The sequence below is a fragment of the Drosophila ficusphila genome, unplaced genomic scaffold, assembly GCF_018152265.1.
Source record: "Drosophila ficusphila isolate 14025-0441.05 unplaced genomic scaffold, ASM1815226v1 contig_791, whole genome shotgun sequence".
Lineage (NCBI taxonomy): Eukaryota > Metazoa > Arthropoda > Insecta > Diptera > Drosophilidae > Drosophila > Drosophila ficusphila.
In genome coordinates, this window is record NW_025064737.1 from 14372783 (window position 1) to 14385224 (window position 12442).

Genomic DNA, 12442 nt, shown 5'->3' on the forward strand with positions numbered 1-12442 from the left:
ACAACGATGACGGCAACGTTGTTGTGGTGGTGGATGCACGGCGATCTGGAGTGGGTATGCCATGGGATATACTATAGTATGGTATAGTGTGGGTATAGTACGGTATAGTATAGTATGGGGTGCTTCGAGCAAGGGTCTCTCGAGTGTGTAGTGCTGTGGGTACTTGTGTCATTATACGAGTATCTCGACTTGGGCGTGAGTGCGAGCGAGATTGTTGTTGCCACATTGCTGCCGTTGTCTTTTGCGCCCTTTTGTCGCTTGTTTATAATTAAGTGAGTATTTCTTTTTTTTTTTTTTTTGTTTGCGCCCTGCTTCTTCCTCTGTGGTTGTCGCTTTGCTGCCGCTCTGCCGATACGTCAGTCGATATTGGGCCGAGGTGCCTCGAACTGAAACTGACAATTAGTCGCCGTCTTATGCTCCTCGCCAAAAGTCGCTTCTTGCCCCGCACTCAACTCGAAAACTCAAAACTTGCACAACGGCTCCCAAATCAAATAGAAATATCTAATCGGTGAACAACGATCGTGTGAAAGAACTGCCGCGTCCAAAAATCATAATAACAAATTAATAAAAAAAAAGTTTAAAAACAAAATTTGAAAACCAAGTTCTAGTATCCTGTTCTGTTTGTGTTCTTCAGATCATGTTAATTGTGAATATATTTCAAAGGTGCGAAAATGGTTAAAATTAACATTGTGTAATCAGTCTGGAAAAGGTTTTAAAATTCTTGAACTATATATTTAAGCTCCATCAAAACAAACAGGATATAACAAACAAACTTATATTCTTCTGAATTAACTACAAAAACTTGTAGTTCATATAAACCCGTTTTATACATTTGAGAATTGGTTAATTTCAGTTAATCAAAATTTATCCTAATTCAGAAACTACAAGATCTTATGGTTTATTTCCAATTTAAACAGCTTCAAATGAATTTTTTACGAAAAGAATTTTGAATTTTATTTAAGTTTTTCTTTTTAAGAATAAAAGCGTTATTGCTGTATTGATCCTTTGTGGAGGATTAAAACCTAAGAGATCCTTTGAATTGATCCTTTGTGGAGGACTAAAACCTTAGAAAAAAAAATAAGATATTAATCATTCACTTTTTTTTTAGATAAGTAATAAACTTTACGAATAATTCTTTTAAAAGGAGTTGTACATAAAATAACTTATCTAATTAAAGTTTAAATTAATTTAAAAGATTTTTTTGAATTCAATGTTTATCAATAAATATTATGACAATTTAAAACTTAAGAAATAATTCTTTTAATGCAAATTGTACATAAAAATGTAAAACTTAACGAAAATTTCTTTTAAAGTAAATTGTATCTAATTAAAGCTAAAATTAATTTAAAATGTTTTTTTTTTCATTCAATATTTTGCAATAGATATTATAACAATTTAAAACCAATTAAAAGCAGACCTTAAATATGTGATTTAAGATTTAATTGCCGGAATGCAAAACAGTTCGTTTTAATCCTTACAACGAACTTACATAGGATTAATTCACCGAGCTGGAAGTGTATCTTTCAATTATCTTCTATCTTCGCCTTGCAGTTGGAAATTAACGCATCAAGATGAAGCGTAGAAAAAGCAGAAATAAAGCCACGAGCCCCAAACCCAAACGTTCCAGAACTGGAGTCATGTCATGGGATTGTTATATAAGGGTTCCAAACTCCTGAACATAATTCTGGGTGAGTGGACACGAATAATCACTTTTGCACAGATTCCATGCCAAATGTGCAGATACAGGTACAGATACACAGATACAAATAAGCGAGTCAAGAGAGCAAAGCAAATGGCGGTCTCTCGTTTCGCTGTTTTTGTGAGTGTGTGTGTTTGTCGATGGGCGGAGCTAAGGGCACAGTGGTTGTCATAGAAGCAAAATGTATCCCTAAGATACGGAACTGTTTTCGAGCATCTCTGGCTTGGCGCACTTCCAGTTGTTAAAACCGTGTCCTTTTTTTGGCTGCGCAGATTCCCTGGAAGATCAAGAGGGTGGAGCTATGTACATATCGTGCGATGTCTCAAACGGCGGTCCTGTGGAACCAGAGACGGGCTATGTGCCCAACAATCCCCTGTTCGGCTTGGCGCTGGACAGCCCGCAGGTGAGTCCTGGAATCCTGAATCCTGGTTTTAATCTCTCCGGGAAACTCTAAGCGTTCGGTTGTGCTATTTGAAGCTGTGAATCCCTTGCCAAAATCGGTAGCTTTTTAAATTTAAATCTGTGATTACGTACATAAAGTTAATTTAGTCAAGAAAAAAACTTAAAATGAAAATAAATAATTTTACCATTGATTTTACTATTGGCATCAGGGGAAATATATCTTCAATTTTTGCCATACATCAATATTTTATATCCACAAATTGAAAACTTAAAGATTTATTGACTACATTAAAAGTTTTAAGAAACTAAAAGAATTTTTTATTTCCTTTTTGGCAAAAAAAGAAATTACACATTTTTGAAAATTATAAGTTCATATCTACACACATTTATTTTTAATATATAAAAATATTACGATTTAATCTGAGTGTTTGAGAATGAATAGTTATTAAGATTTAAAACTAGTTATGGCCTTTTCCTAACCGGTTTGTGTTGGTCTCCATTTCCGCTCCACTTCCGTTGGTGCAGCAAGAGTGCGCCGCTTCCTGCGTCGGCTGTTTATCCTGCCAGGGCAGCACCGCCCTGCCCATCTCCTCGCTCACCAGCAGCGACTTCGACTGCGGCGGCTGCTTTGATCCCACCATTGGCGTGGGCGTCGGCGTGGGCGTGGGCATCGGTGGCGGCGGCCACATCCAGATCAGCACCACACCGCCGGCGAGCAGCGGCAACGGGAGCAGCAACAACGGCGTGGGCGGAGGATCGGCGGGTAACCACGGCTACTGGAGCACCGACGAGATGGCCTCCACGTTTCCCGGCCTGCCGCCGCTGGACATCGATCCGCTGCCCAGTCTGTTCCCCTTCTCGCCGTGCGGCGCCTCCTACAACTTCGCCGCCGGCAATCCGCACCAGGCATCGCTCTCCTACACGGTCCATCCGCACCAGATGCTCATCTCGCCCAATTCCCACAACCACGGCCAGATGCACTCGCAGCACCAACAGCACCAGCAGCAATCCCAATCCCAGACATCGCACGTCGGCGGCAACTCGCTCCTCCAAGGAGGCGGTGGCCAGAGTATCGGGAGCAATGGTGGTTCCACCGGAGCGGGTAACTCGGCCGCCTGCTACTACGAAACCAGTGCGGGAGGCGCTCCACCTCCTCCTCCGCCGCCGGCTGCCATGTATCCCAGCATGAGTGTGAATGTCAGCATGAACATGACCATGCATCATGGTTATGGGGCCGGGGATGCCAGTGGAGTGCCCATGCAGTGCTCCCAGATGAACTGGACGCCGCCGAGCAACTCCTCCTCGGCGGCAGCAGCGGCAGCGGCGGTGAATGTGCTATATCCACCGCTCCTCAGTCCCAGTCACTATCCCGCCTCGGCCACGTACTCCTTTACGGCGGACTTCCGGGCGCCGGCACCCACGGGATTGGGAGCCACCCTGCCGCCGCTGACAGTGGGCGAGAAGGAGTCGCCGTCGCCGCCGGCAAGCTCCGCCTTGGGTGGCTACTACCCGACGGGCGTGGGCAACCAGGGATACACGCCGCCACACAAGAGTCCCAGCAGTTACCAGGCGGCCGCCTTGGGTCTCAGCCTCTCCGGCTTCGAGGACGAGGAGGATAGCAACGAGGACCTGGACGGAGACGAGGGCAGCAGTGGTGGCGAGATGAAGCCCAATCTGTGCCGGCTGTGCGGCAAGACCTACGCCCGTCCCAGCACCCTGAAGACCCATCTGAGGACGCACTCCGGCGAAAGACCCTATCGATGCCCCGACTGCAACAAGAGCTTCTCGCAGGCCGCCAACCTGACGGCCCACGTACGCACACACACCGGCCAGAAGCCGTTCCGCTGCCCCATCTGCGACAGGCGGTTCTCGCAGAGCTCCAGCGTCACCACGCACATGCGCACCCACTCGGGGGAACGGCCCTACCGCTGCTCCTCCTGCAAGAAGTCCTTCTCGGACAGTAGCACCCTCACCAAGCACCTGCGAATCCACAGCGGCGAGAAGCCCTACCAGTGCAAGCTCTGCCTGCTCCGGTGAGTCCACCCCAGATTTACACCTTCCACATCCGCAGGATCTAATGATTTTTGAGACATTTTGAGATATATTGGAATAGTTGTAGTTGAATTTATTTATTTATTAAAATTTAACGATTAAACCCATTTATTCACGTTTTTTTTAGATTTCAACCAAATGTATCTTTAATGAAGATAACTGAATAAAAACAAATAGAATTATATCATACATTATATATATATTCAAATCAGCTTATTTCCTTTTATTTAATGCGTTATTGTTCGCAAAAAAAGAAAATCTCATTGAAACCTTTTCATCATTATGCTCTTATTATAATTTTTAATCTTACGAAATCCAATCAAATCCAAAAATTGTTCTATTTTTTTTTTTGGAACTCCAGCCAGCAATGGCCGTTCCAAAACCTGGAAGGCAGACTTGTGCTAATTGCTTGCTTTACCCCTTTTCACCACAGATTTTCACAGTCGGGAAATCTGAATCGGCACATGCGCGTCCACGGCAACAACAACAACAACAATGGCAGCAACGGTGGAACAGGAGTTGGAGGCGACACATCTGGGGGCGGAAGTGCTGGTGGCAACAGCCTCCTCACATGACAAAAGCCACGGAGTGCAGGCGGTTTCCAGCACTACCACCCCCCGCACACCCACCACATGCACCACCATCACCACCACGCCCACATGGGCAACTACGACTACGGTAACTACAGCATCGGCGATTACACTCCACCCGGAGCCACACAAAACTATTCAGGGTATTATTTCTGCGCACTCAACAAGCCGCCCAAGTTCGAACGATTCTACTAGGGGCTTGAAGCTGAGGGATTTCGAGAAAGAAGTCTTACCTATAGGTAAAATCATCCAGAAGAGAACCAAACCAACGAATGATAGTATATCTGGGGAGTACACAAGATTTCAGTACGATATTCAAACTGACATCATTTAATACCTATACATATAAACGTGTGGTTTAAATACTATTTTCAATTTAACCTGCTGCAATAGAGATATAAAATTCCTCATTAAAAACTTTATTTTACTTACTTTAGTGAAATTATTCAAATTCTTTTTCAAACATCCTTTTAAAAATTGTCAATTTTAAAGAATTGTAATCCTAGTAAAACTTGAAGATATTATACTCACTTCCTTGATCCTAGCCCAAATGCAGTTAAAAATGCTCAAATACAAATTTCTGTCGGATCGCGGAGAATCGAACAAATGTAGGCCTAAGAGCTGCACTGTACATACATATACATACTGTATTTATTATATTCGCCTAGCTTAATATGTATCGAGTCCAAGTTAATTCATCCAATCTATAATAAGGTAGTTGAAAACACGCATAAATCTATTCCAAATTAGCCAACGAAATAGGATTTAAGTCGGATATGAATACGAATCATAAGACCAACAAACACAGCAGCACCCAAAACGAGAATTAAAATTGGAATTGCCAAGGCATAATAAATATAAAACCTATACACGAATATTGTTAAAATACCAGTAAGATTAACTTAGATATAGATGTAAGACAGGTGCTTTGATTTAAGCCAATTTTTGAGTATATCAAAGAAAAGTATGAATAAAATATAAAATTTAAATTATAATGAAATAATGACTAACTTGGGTTGCACTTCACGCCAATTCCCAACGTCACAAATTTGTCTTGGAAAAATAAGAAAACATTTTTTCTATAACAAGTGAAAAACTTTATATTATACGAAAAGCAAGTACAAATCTTCATCTTCAGGCGATGTTATCAACTAGATAAACGGCTTCCGTATCGCCGCCGCAGACCAAACGGCTTCCGTGGACATCAAACGAGTTCACGGCCTTGCGGATGTTGCTCAGCACGCCCTCCACATCGACCAGGGATCGAACTCGATCGCCAGACAACCAGGGGCTCTGTCCAACTAGCTCGCTTCCGAGGACTTTGTTTTCCGACCACATCCATACCTCCCCACCCTCAGCGGCGGTGAAGAGTTTGCTGGGATCCTTGCGATGAAAGCCGATCTCGTTGATGGGACTTTTGTGGGCGCTGAGATAGGAGGCGGGATAGTTAAGGTTGCGCAGATCCCACACTGTTATGGAGCCTTCCTCACTGCCACAGAGAAGAATGTGCTGCTGCATGGGATGCGTGGCAAGTGCTGAAGCGAAGTTCGAAGACTTGTCATCCTGTGAAGCCACCATGAAAGTGGTTTTAGGCTGCGCTTCGGTGGCCACACGGGCATCCAGCATTCGGATTACCCCCATCCGGTTGGCAGTGACCAACTCCTGCTGGCTGATATAGCAAATCGAGAATAGCGCCATGCTCTCCGCCTCTATTTTGCGCTTCACCTGGCGCACATTTCCTACAGAGACAATGTTCACACATCCATCTTCGCCAGCGGTGGCGATATCCGTGCCATAGACTGAGATGTCGGTGCAGGGAGCCGACTCTCCACTGCGCTGGAAGCAGTGCAGTCTTTCGGAACGAGCCTTGCGCTGCAATTGGTCCTCTTCGACGGCTCGTTGAACGTTAATCACACTAAGATGACCTGCCACATAAATGAAACATTAATAGCCAAGCATTGGTTGGATACCCCTCAAATCTTACCATCTGCACAGCTAACAGCCAGCGTGTCCTTGTCTACGAACTCCATGCCAGTCACGTCGTCCTCCATTGCCACCTTGTCCATGCAGCGCGGCATCTGGTCCACATTCTCTGACTCCGACGCGGTGGCACATTGGTTGGCCTGGAGCCTCCAGAGGCGCACAAAGTTCCTGTCCATGTCCCAACTGCCGGTAATAAATCGTTCGCTTTGCTGCAGTTGCTCCGGCAGCCAGCGCACCCGGGCAACCTTCTCGGAAATGTAGTGGGTGGACACGTTCGCAGTGGACATACTTTCACTGATCTTTAAAAGAATTCCTAAACATAAACAAACTTCAATGCGGCTCTTTAGATTAGTGTGAACGAGCCGAGCTAAGTAGTCTTAAACAAAGCGGGAAAGTCTTTTTAGTATTTTTATCCGGTGCGGTATGGCTCTGCAGCGGCAAAATAGCTAACTTGAATTTATAGACTTCTTCAGTATTTCCACAACTTGGTATTTTTAATTTGCTACCACTCTATGGTTTTGGCGGGAAAAAGTAGCAAACAAAACATTGAAAGGCAAGCAAGCATAAACGCGGGTTATGGACAAATATTTAATTAAAATGCCTAGATCTAAAACAAATGAAACACCCAAACAAGTACGTACAGTTATCAACTACTTACAAGGAAAATATCAAATTTCACAATATTTTGTAGGAGAAAGCGGACGTGAAAAAAGAGACTCCCAAAATGACAAGCAAACGTTTAGAAAAACAGACCCCAAAAGAGGTACGTTTTTGTTAGTTCCTAAATATTATTACTCAATATATTTTTCTTAAGTTAAAGGACAAGGAAAATGTTGGGGATGACAATACTCCAAAGCAAACAAAAACAGGAAAACGTGGTAGACCGGCTGCCAAGCGAAAGAATTTAGATACTCCAGAAGCGGTATGATATAATTATTACATATTTTATACATAATAACATTAAAGTAAAAATTGTTTTTTTTAGAAAGAAAATGAAAAATCGGCAGAGAGTGAAAACCCGCCAAAGCGCAGGAGTGGAAGAGTCACAAGGAGCACTCGTTCTATGGCAGAGGATGGATCACCATCTCCCGAAAAGAAAAAGCCTGAAAAGTTGCCTTTTATCAAGTACAAAGGGGCTATTAAATACTATACAGAAAATCAGGATATAGCCGCATCTGCCGACGAAGTTTTGTAAGTAACAGTCAAATTCCAAAGGTGATTTTAATAATAATGAAATGACAACCATAATCAGGCAATGGGTGGAAAAGCAGAAGGATGATGTAGTGCCAATGGCTTTTGATATGGAGTGGCCTTTCTCATTTCAAACCGGTCCGGGAAAGTCCGCTGTTATACAGATATGCGTAGATGAGAAGTGCTGCTATATCTACCAACTTACCAATCTCAAGAAGCTGCCCGCGGTCCTTGTGGCCCTTATCAATCATCCCAAAGTGCGTCTGCATGGCGTGAATATAAAGAAGTAACTATAAAAAACGTAATCAATGTGTGGACTTTCCCAATCAACTATTTTGTTCTAGTGATTTCCGCAAACTAGCGCGGGACTTCCCCGAAGTTACCGCCGAACCTCTGATAGAAAAATGTGTGGACTTGGGAGTGTGGTGCAATGAGGTTTGTGGGACCGGCGGTCGCTGGAGTCTGGAGCGTTTGACCAACTTTATAGCCAAGAAGTCCCAGGACAAAAGCAAGAAGGTGCGCATGAGCAAGTGGCATGTTATTCCGCTGGACGAGAATCAACTGATGTACGCTGCCATCGATGTCTATGTAGGTGGATAAGTTATTTCTTTAAACAAAAATCCATTAACATTTTTTCTTACAGATTGGTCAGGTTATTTATCGGGAATTGGAGCGACGAGAGAAGGAGAAGCTCAAAAACGAAGAGGAGTTTAAGGAGCAAAATGGAGAAACCGCATTTAAAGCTGTTAAGGCATTAGGGGAAACATTTTTAACTAAAATTAATGAGGTTACTCTGTGAACTTTTTACTGGTCGCCAGAGACACAATTTCATATTTTACCCTCTTTTCAAATATTGCAATTTTTTACATAAGACTCGAACTATTTATTGCAAGCTTATTTTCACTTAACATCTTGCAACATTTCACTAAACTTAGTTGGACCTAAGCAATATTTTCCAATTTTATATTTAGGTTCAAATTGATTTTAATATAAGATAGGTTTTAAAATCATACACCAAATTCTATTGAAATTTTTAGCAATTTAATTGACTTAGAAACCTTAAAATTGTCTTTTTAACAAAAATTTCACTACCTTAATATTTCCTTGATTATTTGTCGATTATTGTTACGTTTCAGTTCCCCAAAAATTAATTAGTGTTATACAGTTTTCTTCATTTCTCAACTTGCAATAAATTTTAATTTTGTAAATTCGCATTAAACACATAATGAACACAGTTGGAGCTGCCCGTAGAGGCGTCATTTGAATTGCGGGCGCCGGGTGCCAATGGCTTCCAGTTTCCGCTTTAAGAGATCGTTGTCCAGATCGATCTGGCGTTGGAACTTCTTTCGGTTAATAGCAGCGCTGGAGAGACGCGGAGCCGGCGGAGGCTGTCGCTTTAAGGATAATATCAATGATAAATTTTGAATGTTAAAGTGGTTGAGCGGTACTCACCTTCTCGGGAGCATTAACCTTTAGACTACTGGTGCTCGCCTTGATTGTGGCCGTGGGCTTCACGGTCATCATTTTTCGAAGAAGAATCTGATTCTGGCGCTCGATCTCACGAACCTGGGGATTTGTGAAGCTGAAGCTCTTACGTCCAATGTTTTTGTAGCTAAGGGGAAAGATAGTTTTTATAGTTGTTTAAATTGTTTATGGGTATACTTACTTGACCTTTTCGTTGGAGCATCTTGAACGCGATACATTAATAGGATATTCGCATCCGTCGCTATTGAAGGTGCTTGGAGTACCGCTCGCCGCTCGTCTGTTGAACTCCGCCGGTCTGCGCTGGTGCGGATGCCTCATGAGTCCGTCTCCCTGACCACACTCATCCTCGAGGTAGCTTTCGTCCATTCCCAAACCCAGACCAAGGTTCGGATCCAGATGCTGGCCCAGTTCTTGACCCATCTCCAGTTCCTGCTCCTGCTCGAGCAGATCCGATTCCGAGGGACACCTGCACTTGGGCCTGATCAGCTTGGAGGAACGCGTCGTGATTAGCGCTTCCTGGGAGCGCTGCATCGGCATTCTAATCGGAGGTCTGCCTCCTCCCAAACTGCGAGCACTAGTCATTGCTGATTCCGATACGGATACCATCTCGGATTCAGATTCCTCGCGTATTTGACTCCGCTTTTGCATTAGCTCTGTGGCCATTGCGAGCTGCTCGAAGGCTTGGCTATTGGTGGGTCCACCATTGAGCTGGAACGACTTCATTATAATCTCCGACATCTGGGTCATCTGCTGCTCCAGGTAGCGAACCCTTGTCAGATCAGGTTGCTCAGTCAGCGAGGTATCGCCACTATTATCTAGGAGTTCATTATTGTTCGGTAATGGTTCCTCCATTTGATCCACCTTGGGTTCTTCTTCCTCCACGATCACTGGCTTGGATTTCGTTTAAGTTTAATAAATATAATTTATATTCAAATGCTTTTTACAATTTACCTGTCCTTTAAATCGAGGTGAAGCCTCCTCCAAGGTAGCGTCTGTTTCATCCCCCGCCGGTCCAATGGTGGCCACACTGATCTCGCTGCTGTTATCACTGGCATCCACCAGGGAAACAATGTCCTCCGTCGGCAGCTGAATCTTCTCCTGTTCGCTCTTTCTGCATACAGCCGTTGCTATTGGTTCATCCTCCTCCAGTGGCTCCACTTCCACATCCGTGGCCTCATCTTCATCGCTTTCCTCTGCGGAACGGCGACCTTCGTTCGACCCAATGGTACCATCGCTTTGGGCATCCTCCTCGTCCTCTTGAACTTCCTCCTCCTCTTCGACTTCCTCGACTTCAGCCTCCTCGTCGTCATCGTCGGCATTATCAGCTTTAGTCGGGGAGTGGGCACTGCCTGGAGTCAGAGTGCGCACCGAGGGGGTCTCATCCTCCAGGGAGTTGCCCAGTCGCAGACTAAGCTGATTCACTTCGGCCACCGTCTTGGTTATGACCACTTGGCTCTCATCCTCGGAGGAGGAGTCTAAATAGGGCTTTATGCGATCTCGATTGAAGCCGCCAGCGGATCGGGCGTTCAACTGCCGACGGGCGTGTGGCTGTGGGCGTGGCGCGGGTTGGGGGTTAAGGCTGAACTGGGAAATGGTCAGTTCCTGTGGAGGAGGACTTACGTTTCCCCGCAGAAACTCCGCTTCCGCATCACTTTCGCTCTGCGTGTCGCTCTCCTCCAGCAGAGAAGCTGCATTTCGATCTGGTTCCTCCTCAATGTTATCATCGTCATCTTCCTCCTCGTCCTCCACCTCTTCCTCTTGCTCCTCCTGCTCCTCCACCTCTGATTGGGAGTCCTCCTCGAAGGACTCCTCCGCATAGGTCTCCTCATCAGAGTTTTCTCCAGTTTCCGACATTCTGTAAGCTTGTCCTTTGTCGGCTTTCAAAGAAAGTTTCTTTCGTTCTCTAAGTGTATTTTTTTTTGGGGGAGTACGTAGTTTCAGGAATATATGTGTGTCTTTCTGTAGATTATATCGAGAACTACCGATACCCGGAAAATGCTTTAACTATAAATTTGTATGCTAGCCTGAATAGTGGCTTCTTGTTTACTGAGTTCGATTTCCAGCAAGTTTGATGCCTTCCTTTGATTGACACCTGACCCCTCGGGTTGGGGCAGGTGCTCCTCCTCCGGTTTTCCCCCGTGTGGGAAAACTTGGGGCATTCCACGCTCCTCGCAACTTTGACTCTTTGGCTGCCTTGCGGTGGCGCTGCCAACCGTCGACTGGAGCTCAGGTGAGTACTGAACACCCCTTGACCGTCCGGTCATCCACCACTTGACACCTGGGAATTTATTTATTTTAGCTAGCCGTCGTCCTGGACAACCGAGCAGGCGCAGGCGGTTTGTTGTCCGTTGCCTCAGCAGCGATTGCCGGCTTTTGTTGGGTTTATTATGAAAAACACTAAATAAATTAACCAAGCGGTGTCCAGGTTGAAGTTGTAACAAATATTTGTTGCTTAGAGAAATAGAAAGGAGGCTGGAAATGTTTATGTTGGTTTTTGTAAAATAACTGTTACTGTAACTGTAACTGCAACATAACTGTATTATACTTTCTTAAATATATTATGTGTCAATAAACGAGGGAAAAAATGAGAGTTTCAGAAAATGTTGTAATTCCGCTATAAAAATAAATGTTATTTGCGTATTTAAAAAAAATATAAATATAAACTATTATTTTTCTAATTTATTTATGCTTTCTTTAAATTACTTTTGAGTTTTAAACACCCCCTAAAGCTCTTCTGCCAGCGCCTCTGTGCGAAGGAGCTTGCGCTGGAGTGCTTTCCCTCTTTCGCTCAATCTCTCTCTCCTTGGGGCATTTCTCTCAGTGGCTCTCCCGCAATCTGACAGTTGAATGAAAGGCGAAGCGGCGTCGAAATCAGCCGCCTGGCAGCTTCAAATTGTAAATATTGCGAGCGGCGTTCTCGGTGCTCTTGCTCAATCCTCTCCTTCCCCCGCGTATTCCCCTCCGGAGTCATGTGTCAGTTGATTGCGCATGGGCGTGGAGAGAATCCTCTGAAGAGCACCACCGTTATATTGACTTGCTT

General features: G+C 44.4%; 4 protein-coding genes across 5 annotated transcripts; 2 read left to right on the forward strand and 2 right to left on the reverse strand.

Annotated features, from left to right (window-relative positions):
* The first annotated feature begins 377 nt into the window (after positions 1-377).
* Positions 378-5735, forward strand: LOC108087325 (protein glass). Its single transcript, XM_017184656.1, has 5 exons — positions 378-663; positions 1552-1688; positions 1972-2102; positions 2627-4134; positions 4587-5735. Exons 2-5 carry the CDS (start codon positions 1643-1645, stop codon positions 4726-4728), a joined length of 1827 nt encoding a protein of 608 aa, XP_017040145.1. The 5' UTR covers positions 378-663; positions 1552-1642; the 3' UTR covers positions 4729-5735.
* Positions 5736-5813: 78 nt separating this feature from the next.
* LOC108087326 (nucleoporin Nup43) lies at positions 5814-7102 on the reverse strand. The gene is made up of 2 exons (XM_017184657.2): positions 6728-7102; positions 5814-6668 (listed from the first exon to the last, which is right to left on the reverse strand). The coding sequence occupies exons 1-2, from the start codon at positions 7011-7013 to the stop codon at positions 5878-5880; spliced, it is 1077 nt and encodes a 358-aa protein (XP_017040146.1). The 5' UTR covers positions 7014-7102; the 3' UTR covers positions 5814-5877.
* Positions 7103-7244: 142 nt separating this feature from the next.
* LOC108087353 (Werner Syndrome-like exonuclease) lies at positions 7245-9154 on the forward strand. The gene is made up of 7 exons (XM_017184694.1): positions 7245-7359; positions 7418-7489; positions 7541-7648; positions 7712-7917; positions 7979-8203; positions 8262-8505; positions 8561-9154. The coding sequence occupies exons 1-7, from the start codon at positions 7303-7305 to the stop codon at positions 8714-8716; spliced, it is 1068 nt and encodes a 355-aa protein (XP_017040183.1). The 5' UTR covers positions 7245-7302; the 3' UTR covers positions 8717-9154.
* On the reverse strand, positions 9083-11439 carry LOC108087352 (protein hemingway). Of its 2 annotated transcripts, none has more exons than XM_017184693.2 (5): positions 11023-11439; positions 10354-10950; positions 9584-10293; positions 9370-9529; positions 9083-9305 (listed from the first exon to the last, which is right to left on the reverse strand). In XM_017184693.2, the coding sequence occupies exons 1-5, from the start codon at positions 11254-11256 to the stop codon at positions 9174-9176; spliced, it is 1833 nt and encodes a 610-aa protein (XP_017040182.1). In that variant the 5' UTR covers positions 11257-11439; the 3' UTR covers positions 9083-9173. The 2 variants fall into 2 exon arrangements, with proteins under 2 accessions (XP_017040182.1, XP_017040181.1); XM_017184692.2 differs by having other exon boundaries at positions 9083-9311.
* Between the last annotated feature and the right edge of the window lie 1003 nt (positions 11440-12442).